Here is a 14705-nt window from a genome sequence, read left to right as displayed (position 1 = left end):
ATACAGATGTACTTGTGCACATGTACAAAATTGGCTACATCTCACTCTCCCATCTCCATAAAGAGCTTTGAGTGTGTAGAAAAGCACTATATAAATGTAACTATAACAAATGTGTTGATCAAATTCTAATGTAATCGTACAGCCTGTCCTGTGCTCATCCCAGGACACCTGTACACAGTTTGTTCATACTGAACATCCTTTCCACACACGTTACTCTTCTACACCGGTCATGCAGTGATTTATAATCAGACTATCTAGTGTCACACAGAAATACCCTTTTGATTCTGGTTTGTTTCGAAGGTTTCTTCCTCTCGTCCTCTCTCCACCGTCACCTCTGACTAGTTCCTTAGATCAGGGGTTCCCAAACATTTCCAGGGCAAGGCCCCCGAAATGGCATTATCATTTGACCGAGATGCAAGAAAACACACAAAAAAAAATACAGACTTCTGAATATATCCCCTTTTTTATTATTAATAATTACATCTTTACATTACATTAGGAATTGATTGTGTGTGTGTGGTTGTCTGAGAGTGAGAAAGAGAAAACATACTAGTGGGAGGGGTGGGCTTGGTGGCTCTGACCAAATTGTTGAGGCCCCCCTGACGGCCCCCACTTTGAAAACCACTGCCTTAGATAGCGGTCTATATCTGCATTTCTGTGAAGTTTTGTGATCATGTGAATTGTGAAAATCACTACACTATTCTTTTCTTCCCATTAGCAGATTATTTTGGATGTGTAAACCCACACAGTGTTATCAGATTAGCTCTTTTAACAGCAAACGAGTGCTCAGAGCGTGTCTGTGGTTGACCCATCTGTGATTGTCACATTGACACAAAAGGACTTTGACTAAGACGGCATGACAACAGAAATTAAGTTGGTGTTGCTCTTTAACAGTCAGGTGTGTTAGAATGGGGGAAATCACTGTGTGTGTGTATATATATATATATATAGATATATATATAGATATAGGACCATCGCTGAGCTTCCCAAGTATCCAGCCCTGGGAGAACAGTAGCACACTGCATCTATAGGCTGTTCGTGTATGTAAAGGGTCATTAGATAAGATTTCTCAAAACTTCAGTAGGTAGAGCTGAATAAGATTTGAATTATTATTATTATTTTAGTCTTTGAGCCCGCCTTCCTTTTCCCCAACCAATAAGCACAAAGCAGAGGTTCAACTAGAGTTAGCATTAGCAAGGATTGTCATGACATCACTTTGATGCACGCTATAGAACACTATAAACATGCAAAATAAGGCGAGTAATGATTTAACGTATGGACCTTCGTCTCTCGTGTAGCAGAGCAGTTTGCTGTATGAGAGGACGTCGGAGAAGATTTCACGATAAACGTGAAGGAAACAAAGATGTGGGAGGTTACAGACGATCGTCTTGGCCGCAGCGTGTACCACCATCTCCCTGTTTCCTGTCCTGAACTGTTGTACTCCATTGCCAGTCTGAAAAATACCAAAATGGTTGCTTTGTTATAAATAAAAATAAATAAAATAAAAAAGCTCCATGTCCTCATTAGAAATCATGCATGACCTCCTTCAAACATTCAAGCGTCTAGCAACATTCAGTGATTACACCTTCCCAAAGGAGATCATAAGACCATAATATAATGTTACTTATGAGTTTTTTTTTTTCATTTCACAGAGCTCTTCTAATTCTCCTGAAGAGGCACATTTGACTGTCATCAGTCATCCTTTAATTTAAATAATCTACTCTGGTATCCTAGTCGTCTCCCAGTTGAACTAATAGCAGCCATGAAACAGAGCGGCAAGGGCGTAACCATGGTATGGTCATTGGGGGGTCCAAGCCAACCCCACCCCCAAGTTTGATACTGGAAATTTGCATATTTAGAACATAGTTTTAGGATTACAGTTACCGTTTGAATTCATGTGATTTCTGAGTGATAGAACCTCCCACAGCATGGGGAAATTGTAGGGTGCTGTGGACGTCCTGTGGGCAGATGTATTCTCTGCTCCATAACCTACCATGAACCCTACCACACCAAGTAGACGTGAGCTAAGATGTGTGCAGGCAAACCACACACGCTAACATTTAAACACGCAATCACGACTTTAAAACCAGTTTCAGAATGGACGGCTACCTATGAAACTAAATTCAACACTATATATGTTGTAAATACAATTTCCCCATGGATGCTTCCAAGCAATGCTGTGCTGCCTGCGTCGTGACCAGGTACCATTATTTTCCCAGAAGAGCAATGACTGACTTAGACGATCATTTTAATTTGATCAACTGAATATTCTGTTTGTGTAACTGGTGTCATGTATTATGTTAATGTCATCATGCTGTTTAGCTTGCTATGTAATAAGTGTACAAAGTGTACAACAATATATAGTGGTAACCTGAAACGTTAGCTATGTAAAGGGTACTGGAGTTTTCTTAATTTTAAAGACCATGGGCGTAACCACGCACTTTGGGGAGGGGGGGGGCATGTTGAGGAAATACCAATCTGTCCCCCCACCAATATACAGTACAAAATATTTTCTATATGTCCCCATTTAATGAACCCTGCCAACGGATCTGTCTTTCTTCATCTATTCTATTTATTTACGTCTATTCCGTTTTAATATATTTCCGTTTGTTAAGGAAAATCGGTGTGCGCCCCCCCTCCAATTGTACACTTGGTTGCGCCCATACTCAACGCAAGTTCGTTGATGTATTTTATAAACTTAGTCTGTCAGAAATGGAGACAGGAGCCAAGTGTAGAAAAGTGCAGCAGAACATACAAGCTTTTTTTCTCAGACAGTGAGTAACTAAATACCTAAATAGTAGGTAACCTTAGCTTAGTATAGAAGGCATCATACCATGGCTTGGTTTGTTCTTAAGAACGTCAATTAACTTTGGATATTTGCACACCCACGGAGCACGTTAGCTAGGCTAACGTCAGTTCCAGTTTTTGACCACTAACGTTACATTCACTTGCAGATCCTCCCGCCGAGTTCGTTGTGAACCCTCACGTTGTGACGGACTGTTATAAAAGCGACTGAAAGTGAGGAAAGTTGCACAGCATTTCGTCCCTTTACACTACATTTGACCTAAGGACAACTAAGTCAGTAAATCGGCCTGCATGCTGAGGTTTAACACTGCCTCTCAGTGGATATGATCAGGGCCGCAGGTCAAGGTTTTCTACAATGTGTTGTTTACAGACAAAATTCTACAGTCTGTAGATTAAAATAATAGCAATAGCAAACTAGTCTGTTATTAATAATAGCAATGTGTATCACAGACACCTTTCATACTCTAGAGCTCTTTCATTTATTATTATTAGTATTATTAGTAGTAGTAGTAGTAGGTGTTTTTAGTAGTATCCTGATTTTATATTATATTAAAATATTGAAGTATTATTTTTAAATGTCTAAATTACTTATTATTATAACACTATCATTATTATTATTGTAATTACTATTATTATTGTTCTTACTATTGGTATTATTAATATTATTATTATTATTATCATCGTTATTATTGTTATTCTTATCATTATTATTTTTTATCATTTTTATTGTTATTGTTATTATAATCATCATTTATTATTATTAGTAGAAGTAGTAGTCGTGTTTTAGTAGTATTATTAGTAGTACTGATTTTATATTATATTAAAATATTGAAGTATTATTTTTAAATTACTAAATTACTTATTATTGTTGTTGTTTTAAAATTACTAAATAACTTACTATTATTACTAAATATCCTTATTGTTCTTGGTGTTTTTAAATGACTAAATTGCTTATTATTATATCACTATCATTATTATTATTATTATTGTAATTACTATTATTATTATTATAATCGTTATCATTGTTGTTATTGTTATCATTATTATTGTTATTATAATAATAATAATTATTATTATTGTTGTTGTTTACATTTACATTTATTCACTTAGCAGACGCTTTCATCCAAAGCGACTTACAAATGAGAAAAATACAAGCAAAGATTTGTTGTTGTTAATCCTGAAGTTCTTTCCCACATTCCCTTTGAAACACATTTCCATAACTTGCCTGATATGTAAAGCGCAGTTACAGGGCCGCGTCCCAATCCGCTCGCTCCTCCCTCTCTGGGCGGCCTACATCAGATACACGTTGAAGGCTGCAGTGCACTGCGTGTGTAATAAAAGCCGGCGTGTTTGGGACGCGGTCCGAGTCCAACCCTCCCCCTCAATCAAATCGCAAGATGGCTTCACTGCCGCTGGTTCGCGCTGCGCTCCTCGTCGCCTTCTCCGTCTTCCTCACGCTCCTCCTGGCCTTCGGGCTGCCCGCGGCTCTCACCTGGCTCGCGCACTGTGCGGGTTTCGAGGAGGAGGCTGGGGCCACGCACTGTCTCGCGCTGTTCTACGCGCTCTTCGTGCTGTGCGTGGCCATGCCCAGGATCCCGCGCGGATCTGTCTCGGTAAGCTCCGTTCTGCCTCAGATTTACAAACATTTCTATATTCATGCACACGTTATCTTTAAACCGCAAACCGAAGTGCCGTAAATGGTCGTAAAAACGCCCTCTCAACACAGCGTCAACGATATACCGTAGCGGTTACCATAGTTACCACAGGTCGCGTGCTGTGTATGTACAGCACCACAACGCACACCGTTGGACGCACAGGACACAAATCCTATTCACAATGAACATTTTAATCTCATTTATATTCGAATGACCCCTAAACATTCCTGCTGTCCTTTTAAAATGATGTTTCTGTTCTTATTTAGTTTTACTCCATCTAAAACACACTGAAAACAAACCTTAAATCAAATTAAATCAAATATATATATATATATATATATATATATATATATATATATATATATATATATATATATATATAATCTCAAATACTCTCTTCACCCAAGTCTTGCTCAACAGTATCAGCTGGCTAGTGGTACGCATGATTCATCGGTGTGTTTTATTCTGAACACTACGCTTTTTCCAGTCATGGCTTGGTTGAGAAGAAATGGCTGAAAAAAGGCTTTGTTTAAAAAAAACAAAACAAAAAAAACCCTCAAAGACTCTACACATTAAGAGTCAGGGGGTGTAAACTTTTGAACAGGACGACTGGTGTAAATTATTATTTTGTCTTCTGGGAAACATGTTAATACCTTATGTAGCTTCTGAAGGGCGGTAACACCCCCCGGTTCTTAATGTATCGTGTTGCCTTCTTGAGCATCAGTGAATGTTTGCACCTTTTGTAATAGTCATGTACGAGTCCCTCAGGTGTCCTCGGTGTGAAAAGACGGATCTGAACATCATATAGCCGCTGTTGGAAAGGGCTCAAATATGCGGAAGATGATGTTCAGGACCTGGAGGATTTTTCTGAAGAACAGTGGTCATTTTAACTGTTCAGGACAAACAAGGGACTCGTAAACAACTCTCACAAAACATAAACACATCATGTCATTGATCATCCAGGTAACGACACACGGTATTAATAATCAAGCGTGTGTAAACTTTTGAACTGGATCATTTGTGTAAATTCAGTTATCAGTGTGCCCTGTGGAGTATATGTAAACATCTGTTATGTGAAATAGCGTATTCAGAGCAGGACTAAATAATAATAAATAAAAAAAAAACACTAATTATTATGGTCCCTCTTTTTTTTATTGTTATTATTAACACTTTGCAAATTCTGCAAGGCATATGTAAATGTATGACTTAAGATGCATTAAAGAGAGGACATGAAGCAACATTTTTATGCAAAATATCCGAATATAATTTTTAAAGTCTCTTCCAGTGCAGGTCTGATCTGCAAACACCCAGCTAATGATCTCTCATCCGGCTGTATGAAGTCAAAGATCCCTCTCTAGCTCAGTAAAACCACAGCTGGCTGCATATTGGACTTTATTAGACTATACAGCTGAACATAGTTGCAATTTGTTCTCAAAATCAGTGAGTGTTTTAAAAATTTTAATTTATTATTTATTTTTTTTGTAAGATCATGTCTCACATTTTAAAACTGAAGCTGTTTCATGAGCAGTAAGCACGGTCACTCCCCATGTCAGCTTGGGAGAGCTAGCTGATATTAGATTAGATATTTATGTGGAACGAACAGAAGCACGAGCGTTCCTAATAAAATGGGCACACTCTCATGCACGGGAGAAAAATCAGATTTACGCCACATTTTAATTCTGTTTAATACTCATGAGAAAAGGTGAGCCTGACGCTAGTGTTTTTCTTCTCGAGGCGGTATTTTTCCACGATGACGGTTTCAGACCGTGTGTGTGGGTGTGTCTGGGTCAGAGTCCGTCACAGTTTGAAGGTTTTCCAGCTTTAGCAGGTTTAACAGTTACAGAGAGTTAAAGAAAAACCACAGATGACATCAGTGACGAATGTAACAAGCAGAACAGGATTTGAAACCTTAGCTCTTATTTTTTTTTAAATAATGTTCCTTTATCAGTGTTGCTCCTAAACAATGCCGTGAATTGGTGTTAAACTTTAAAATTATTTTCATGCCATGCTTGTCCTCATGCACTGTGGGCGTGGCTTATTTGATGGACAAGCTATGAAAAAAAAGCACGATTGCGCCTGACAAAAACGTGTTCCAGTCAGAGAGAGGGGAAAGTGCAGCTCGTGTAGCTAATAAGTAATGGAAGACTGACCACCAGTTAGCATCCTGTTTACCGAGTGCACAAAATCACTTCATGCGCTTTATATTTTCATTTAAATGCAACACAACAGTGTTCATGTACAACAACATATATTTTTCACACATAGTGCAAGAGTTTTCATTTATGTTCATATGTGTGTTTATTTTCACCTTTTTTTTGCACGGGATTAAATTATTTTCAAATGTGGTATTCCCATGCGATCTAGATGCTGTAGTGCATTGTGTTGCCTTCTTGAGCCACGTGGTCCAGATGTGGTATTCTCACGTGAACCAGATGCAGTACTCCCACGTGGTCCAGTTGCGGTATTCCCACGTGGTCCACATGCGGTATTCCCACGTGGTCCACATGCGGTATTCCCACGTGGTCTAGGTGCTGTGATGCATTGTGTTGCCTTCTTGAGCCACGTGGTCCAGATGTGGTATTCTCACGTGAACCAGATGTGGCATTCCCACGTGGTCCAGATGCGGTATTCCCACATGGTCCAGATGTGGTATTCTCACCTGATCCAGATGTGATATTTTCACACTTTTTCACGTGATCTCATATTGTTCACTTAAACGCACTTACAATCACAGAAAAGTCACATGAACTTCAGGTGTGGGTGTTTAAAAAATAAATAAATAAATAAATAAATAAAACATTTTTATTACCTGTCTGGTTTGTAAACACCACATGTTGTCTCACACATTTTTTTTTTTTTTTTTTTTTTTTTTTTACATATAGTGCTTTTTTTTTTTATTATTTCATTTTTGTTTCAGGTGTATTGCTTGTGAATTAATTTTCTGTATCTAAAAAAAAAAAACTTTGTTACTGTTTCCATGTTTTATATAATGTTTTATTTATTTATTTGCTGATTATAGTTTGTTTATTTATTTATTAATTTAACTCTTCACTGTCTGTAAGGCACGATGTAAGCTTTATTTAAATGACATTTATAGGCCCTTGATTGTTCAAGCTAAAGAGCTTAGCATTCTTGAGCTGTTGAACTTTTTTTTTTTTTTTTTTTTTTTTTTACACCAGAGGATTAAGTATTGGCACTGACCCACCTGATTAAACACATCTGCTCAGATCAGTTCCATAAAAAGTGCTTTGCAATAAAATACTCAAATGTGCTGTGAATGGGGTCTAAATGAACCGCACAGGAAGGTAAGTGAAGTTTTCAATAAGTGATGTTATTGTGTCATTTTCCCCGCAGGTTGATGGGAAGGCGGTGTTCGTTACTGGATGTGACAGCGGCTTTGGTCACCATTTAGCCAAGCACCTTCATAAAGTGGGCTTCACCGTGTTTGCCGGATGCTTTTTGAAGGTAACGTTTTACAGATGAACACCACAGAGCTTCACTTTCTGTGTGGGTGAATCATAACAAGAGGAAGTGCGTGGGGGGGTGGGGGGTGTGAGAACGTTAACCAACAGTCACACAATTCTTCTTGAACAGCAAGTTAGCTCGGTGTGATTAAACCGTGCGACTCAAACCTTCAGTGTGAATGAATGCTATAGATTATTATATAATAGGTAAAACTACACATTTTTAGGTAATACAGTGCTGGGATTTCTTCTGTTTCTGTGTCTATCTCATACTAAATAGTTTTAGATCTTCAAACAAAATAAAACAAAGGCAGCCTGAGTAAACACACTACAGTTTTTATTTATTTATTTATTTTATTAATTATTGTTATTTTTATTGAAGCAACAAAAAAAAAGGTGATCCAACACCTATCACGTGAAAAACTAATTGCCCCTTAAACTTCAAATCTGGTTGTGCTACCTTTAGCAGCAATAACTGCAACCAAACGCTTCAGATATCTGGAGATCAGTCTTTCAGAGCGCTGTGGTGGAATTTGGGCCCACTCTTCTTTATAGAACTGCTTTAGTTCAGCCACACTGGAGGGTTTTTAGAGCGTGAACTCTCTGTTTAAGGTCCTGCCACAGCATCTCAAATGGGTTCATGTCGGGACTTTGACTAGGCCACGCCAAAACTTTAATTTTGTTTTATTTGAGCCATTTAGAGGTGGGCTTACTCCTAGCCTTTGGATCATTGTCTTGCTGCATAATCCAGTTCCGCTTGAGTTACGGACTGAACTTACAGACTGAAGACCAGGCATTCTCTTTTAGGATTTTCGAGTAGAGAGCAGAATTCAGGTTTCCCTCAATTATTACAAGTTGCCCAGATCCTGAAGCAGCAACGCATCCCCACACCATCACACTACCTCCACCATGCTTGACCGTAGCTATGATGTTCTCTTTGTGGGATTCTGTGTTTGGTTTACGCCAGATGTAATGGGACCAGTTCCACTTTCGACTCTTCAATCCACATAACATTCTCCCAAAAGGTTTGAGGATCATCAAGGTGTGTTTTGGCAAAATTCAGACAAGCCTTATCTTATGTTCTTCTGAGTTAGCAGTGGTTTTCACCTCGTCCCTCTTCCATGGATATAATAGGCAAAACTACAGGTGCTGAAAGGATTTTTCTGAATAATATTTAATAATAAACTTTAGTTTAAAGTGCTAAAAAAAAAAAAAAAAAAGTTTTTTTAATGACATGAAATAAACAATTGCAAAAATAGTCACTTAATGTATTATGTATTTATTTTTAATAACATATTTGGCGAGCGGGGTGTACATACATCACGTACTGGCTGTTAAGCATTTAAACACCAAATTTAACACCGTTTTAGAGAGCCCAAGAACCCATAACTATCCAAAGAAGACAAGAGAGAAGGTGATGGTGTTGAGTGTGTGAAGTGGTGTTGACCCACAGGATCAGGCTGGCGAGGGGGCGGTGGAGCTGGAGAACATGCACTCTGACAGACTGAAGGTGCTGCAGCTGGATGTGTGCAGTGATGAGCAGGTCTCTAAAGCTGTGGAGTTCATCAGGGCCAACCTGGAAGACCCAGAGAAAGGTGGGAATGCACGCCGACTACCTGACGCTAATTGCATTACAGCTGGGTGATAAATATTTAAGTATAAATATACATGTGTGTGTGTACAGGTCTGTAGGTACGTGAAAACATTGGGCTTTATTTAGGATGAACAGGCTCGGGAGCTACAATAACACCACTATTATCCTCCATCATGAAAGCGCAGCAGCAAATACTGTATTCCTACCACGACGCTGTTAAATTCTTGATTCTGATTGGTCAGAAGGTGTCGATTCATTTTCTGTAACAGCAGCTCGGACGGCTGTAATTCCAAACGCAGGTTTATATTAATGCTCTCGTTCTAATAGGTTGCGTTTAATAAAGCGCGAGTGTTTCATTCTTGGTGTATTTATGTATTTTGCACGAACAGGCTTGGGGACTCTCAGAATCGGTTCGGTTACTGTACAAGACCGCACTCGCTTTATAACGAAGTGAGCTGAGGTCTGAGATTCAGTCATGGTGTGCTGTTCGGTGCAGGTCTGTGGGGTGTGGTGAACAACGCCGGCGTCTCCATGTTCGGGGAGGTGGAGTTCACCACCATGGACACATACAAGCAGGTTTCAGAGGTCAACCTGTGGGGAACCATCCGAGTGACCAAAGCTGTTCTCCCGCTCATCCGTAGAGCGAAAGGTACGAGGCACGGCGAGTAATACACTTGTTAGCAGGAAAGATCCATTTCTACTCAATGCATGAACGTAACCTGGTGACCAGTTCAGGGGGAATCTCTGTAGAGAGTTCCGATTGACGTGTTTCATTTAGAGGTTTATTAGATTTCCATATTGACCTCCACCTGGTTTAATATTTCTCAGATTTTGTTTCCAGGAAGTCATTCTGAAGGTTCAGAAATCAAAAGATCGTGATTTAAAAAAAAAAAAAATAAATAAAATCCATTTTTAACCTCTAAAACGAATTGTATGTAGAAGAATACATTTATTTATTTTACACCATCGGGACTGTTCAGTTCTCAAATCCGATTGTCCTATCAGTAAGGTGTTTCAAGTAGAGAACCCTTTCTTGGAAGCTACGAACCCTTAATTATCCAATGAACCCTTGAAGAACCCTTTTCTTTGGGGGGAAAAATGTTTTTCAAGGGTTCTTTAATTAATCTTAGACTCCAAAAGAGTTCTACTTGGACACCTTTCTGATGCCACTGTTGTAGAAACAACCAGGAACCTTTAAAGGTTCCATGTACCCTATAGCAATGTATTCTACCACAAAAGATTCCAAGTAGAACCCAGGTTTGGAAGCTAAGAACGCTTGATTTTCCAATGAATCCTTGAAGAACCACTTTTTCTAAGAGTGTATGTCTTGGTACTTGGTACACCCCTAAAAAAAATGAGCTCTTTAAGGGTTCACTGGATAATTAAGGGTTCTCGTCACCTTAAACAGTTCTACTTGGAAGGGTTCTGGGTACGTCTGTACACTCCAAATGACTGGCAGTTATTTTCTTCTGAATACCAAGAACCTGTCAGATGTTCAGCTAATTAAGAAAAAACTGTTTCGGTACTTGACACACTGCTAGAAAAAAGGGTTCTTCAAAAGGTTCTTTAAGGGTACTTAGCCTCTGAAAAGAAAACACTGATGTAGAAACAACCAGAAAACCTTTAGGGTTATAAGTAGAACCCTACAACAAAGTGTTCTATCACAAATGGTTCCAAGAAGAACATTTTCTCTGATGCTAAGAACTCTTAATTATCCAATGAATCCTTGGAGAACCCTTACACTCTTCAAGCACAAGAACTCTCTCTTAATTATTCAATAAACACCCTAAAGAACATCCTAAAGAACCTTTGGAGAACCCTTTTCTAAGAGCTTATGTCTTGGGACTCTCTTTTTGAGGGGTTCTTTAAGGGTTCATTGTACAGTGAGGGGAAAAAACTATCAGGGAGATTGACAGTTCTTTTGTGGTTCTTCCATTTGCTAATAATCGCACCAACTGTTGTCCCCTTCTCACCAAGCTGCTTGGCAATGGTCTTGTAGCCCATTCCAGACTTGTGTAGGTCTACAGTCTTGTCCCTGACATCCTTGGAGAGCTCTTTGGTCTTGGCCATGGTGGAGAGTTTGGAATCTGATTGATTGATTGCTTCTGTGGACAGGTGTCTTTTATACAGGTAACAAACTGATATTAGGAGCACTCCCTTTAAGAGTGTGCTCCTAATCTCAGCTCGTTACCTGGATAAAAGACACCTGGGAGCCAGAAATCTTTCTGATTGAGAGGGGGTCAAATACTTATTTCCCTCATTAAAATGCAAATCAATTTATAACATTTTTGACATGCGTTTTTTTTTTTTTTTTGTTGTTGTTATTCTGTCTCTCACTGTTCAAATAAACCTACCATTAAAATTATAGACTGATCATTTCTTTGTCAGTGGGCAAACGTACAAAATCAGCAGGGGATCAAATACTTCTTTGCCTCACTGTATGTATGCGTGTGTATTAAGTGGGGAAGCGTGCGGTACAAACTCCAGATTGTTGGTCGTTGTTTTCTGCTTAATAACGAGAGCCTGTAGCTCTTTTTGAAAAACTCCCGGTGCATGATGCACTCTTATGGGTTCTGAAGGGTTCGTTAGATAATTAAGGATTTGTAACCTTTAAAAAAAGGGCTTTACTTACAACCCGCTTTGTCATTTTTGTGAGATATGCGAGGTTATGTATTTTTGACATGATGTATATAAATGATATATCTCGTGTAAAGCGCTAGAATTAATTCATAAGGTTTATTTTTACTCTTTCGAAACTACTTTTTGCCATTGACCAGTTGTTTTCTTTTGTTGTTGGTTTTTTTTTTTTTGTAATATAAAAGGCAATAAAAAGTGTCCACTGCACGCTACTCCTCTGTTACAGGGCGTGTGGTGAACATAGCCAGCATGTACGGCCGGATGGGAAACGCTCTGCGCTCTCCGTACTGCGTCTCTAAATACGGCGTGGAGGCCTTTTCCGACTGCCTCAGGTACGAGATGAAGGTCTGGGGGGTCAAAGTGTCCGTCGTGGAGCCGGGGAACTTCATCATGGCTACGGGGATCCTGACGCGCGACATCGTGGCCTCTACGGCCGAGAAGCTGTGGAAGGAGGCGCCCCCTGGTGTGCAGGAGGACTACGGGAAGCCCCACTTCGAGCACTACATGGCCCTGATGCGCTCTTACTGCAACAGCGGCCAGCGTGACCTCACGCCCGTTTTGGACGACATCACAGATGCCGTCATATCCAAACGGCCATACACGCGCTACAACCCCATGGAGCCTTACTGGTGGATTCGCATGCAGGTCATGAGCCATCTCCCAGGAGCCATTTCAGACCGCCTGTATTTCTGAAGCGTTCTCTCTCTCTCTCTCACTCTTTCTTGCTCTCTCTCTATCTCTCTCGCTTGCTCACTCACTATCTATCTCTCTCGCTCGCTCACTCACTCTCTATCTATCTCTCTCGCTTGCTCACTCACTCTCTATCTCTCGCTCTGTCTCTCTCTCACTCTCTATCTCTCGCTTTGTCTCTCTCGCTCACTCTCTCTCTCACTCTTGCTCTATCTCGCTCGCTTGCTCACTCTCTATCTCTCTCTCTGTCTCTCGCTCGCTCGTTCCCTTTCTCGCTCTATCTCTCGCTCGCTCTCTCTTGCTCGCTCTCTCTCTCTCTCTCTATCTCTCTCTCTCACTCTCTCTCTGCACACGCTGACTGAGGCTTAATTGCACTTCAATAACACATGATCATCATCACACTTTCCTTACAATTCATCCTTAACACTCTGCTGATGCTCCTATTCCACATGGAAATCGAACAATTCACGGTTATATAACAACCCCGTGACATTTCTCATGAGTTCTGTAAGCAAACTCGGACATTCCTGACACTCGAGTGACATCTGATCACTCCAGCGTTTTTTTCACCCTGATCCTATGTGACCCTATGTGGGATTATCATGGACAGGAAACTGATTTGACACGTGGTCTGCCGAGGTAGCACAAACACACAGCAAATAGCGTTCTCCTCCTCCGAGTGACGCGGCCCGAGCAGCAGTTAGAGAAGATGCGGTCGGCTGGCTTCACGTGTCTCAGAGGAAGCACGTGATAGCTTTCAGAGACATTCCCGGTCGGTAGCTGTTGTATGATAGGACAGTGCTGACTGGTGGGCGGGACTAAATTAGGGAGATAACCGACACATTTCCTGGCTCTGAGAAAGGAACGATTGAATTCATTTGTAACCAGTAAACATTTTAAACCACGACAGCCGTTCGAGAACATTTCTAAACCCCGGAGCGATAAAGAAATAAAACGAGTCTGGTTTGTTTACCGTTCATCTGTCGGTCACAGTGATAATTCCATATAAATCCTACAGACATTCAAGCACACGTTCTCGAGATATCGCACTAACGGGAATCTCAGATAGACGCACGGACAACCCGGACACGTAAAAAAAAAAAAAACATGGACGTTAATTAAATAAAGCCTAGTCCTCGCTAACCCAAATAAATATAAAAACACATCTTTCCAATCGAATCAATCTGAAAGCACTACTCTGAAGTAGCTAAAACGAACAAAATGGCGGACGTGACGTGAAGGTCACGGGTCAGATACGCTGTGCGCGCCGTGTTTCCTTGCTCGCGTGTCTGAAACATATAACTTTAGAAATCACTGAGAGAACCAGGCCCGAGATGAACATCTGCCCCCTAGAGTTCCGTAATCAGTGAGTTTAACGTAAACGGTGCGTCTGTTCTTATTTCAGCACGGGGGAAACATTTCAAACGAATCGTATGTATATATATATATATTACACACACACACCGTACGCTACGCCTGTGGTGGATGGAAAAACGCTGGAGTATTCTCTTAACGTCATCTCCACTGTTAGAACATGCAGATTTCGGTAAGAGCGATTACTAATCAGTTTGATCATTTTGTACTTCTAATTATACGGATCACTTACTAATCACGGCAGCACTATCAGTCAATTTATGTACTTAAAAAGAGCACATCGGTGTTAGATATAATTATCAAGATATGTACACTCTCTCTCTCTCTCTCTCTCTCTCTCTCTCTCTCTCTTTTTCTATGTGTACACGTGTGTGTATATATATATTATATAAAATGATATGTATTTTCATATAACACTTTGAGCATATAAAGGGTTAAACCCGGGACGTTTGACTCGCTTGGTTGTACGAGGTTGTGTTTGTGTGT

At 40.1% G+C, this 14705-nt stretch overlaps 1 protein-coding gene across 1 annotated transcript; it reads left to right on the top strand.

The window, feature by feature from the left end:
• Positions 1 to 4017: 4017 nt before the first annotated feature.
• Positions 4018 to 13822, top strand: bdh1 (3-hydroxybutyrate dehydrogenase, type 1). The gene is made up of 5 exons (XM_017480933.3): positions 4018 to 4418; positions 7815 to 7925; positions 9378 to 9519; positions 10015 to 10167; positions 12382 to 13822. Exons 1-5 carry the CDS (start codon positions 4203 to 4205, stop codon positions 12846 to 12848), a joined length of 1089 nt encoding a protein of 362 aa, XP_017336422.1. The 5' UTR covers positions 4018 to 4202; the 3' UTR covers positions 12849 to 13822.
• Positions 13823 to 14705: the final 883 nt, after the last annotated feature.

Source organism: Ictalurus punctatus, chromosome 1 (assembly GCF_001660625.3).
Source record: "Ictalurus punctatus breed USDA103 chromosome 1, Coco_2.0, whole genome shotgun sequence".
Taxonomy (NCBI): Eukaryota; Metazoa; Chordata; class Actinopteri; order Siluriformes; family Ictaluridae; genus Ictalurus; species Ictalurus punctatus.
This window is presented reverse-complemented; position numbering and strand designations above follow the sequence as displayed.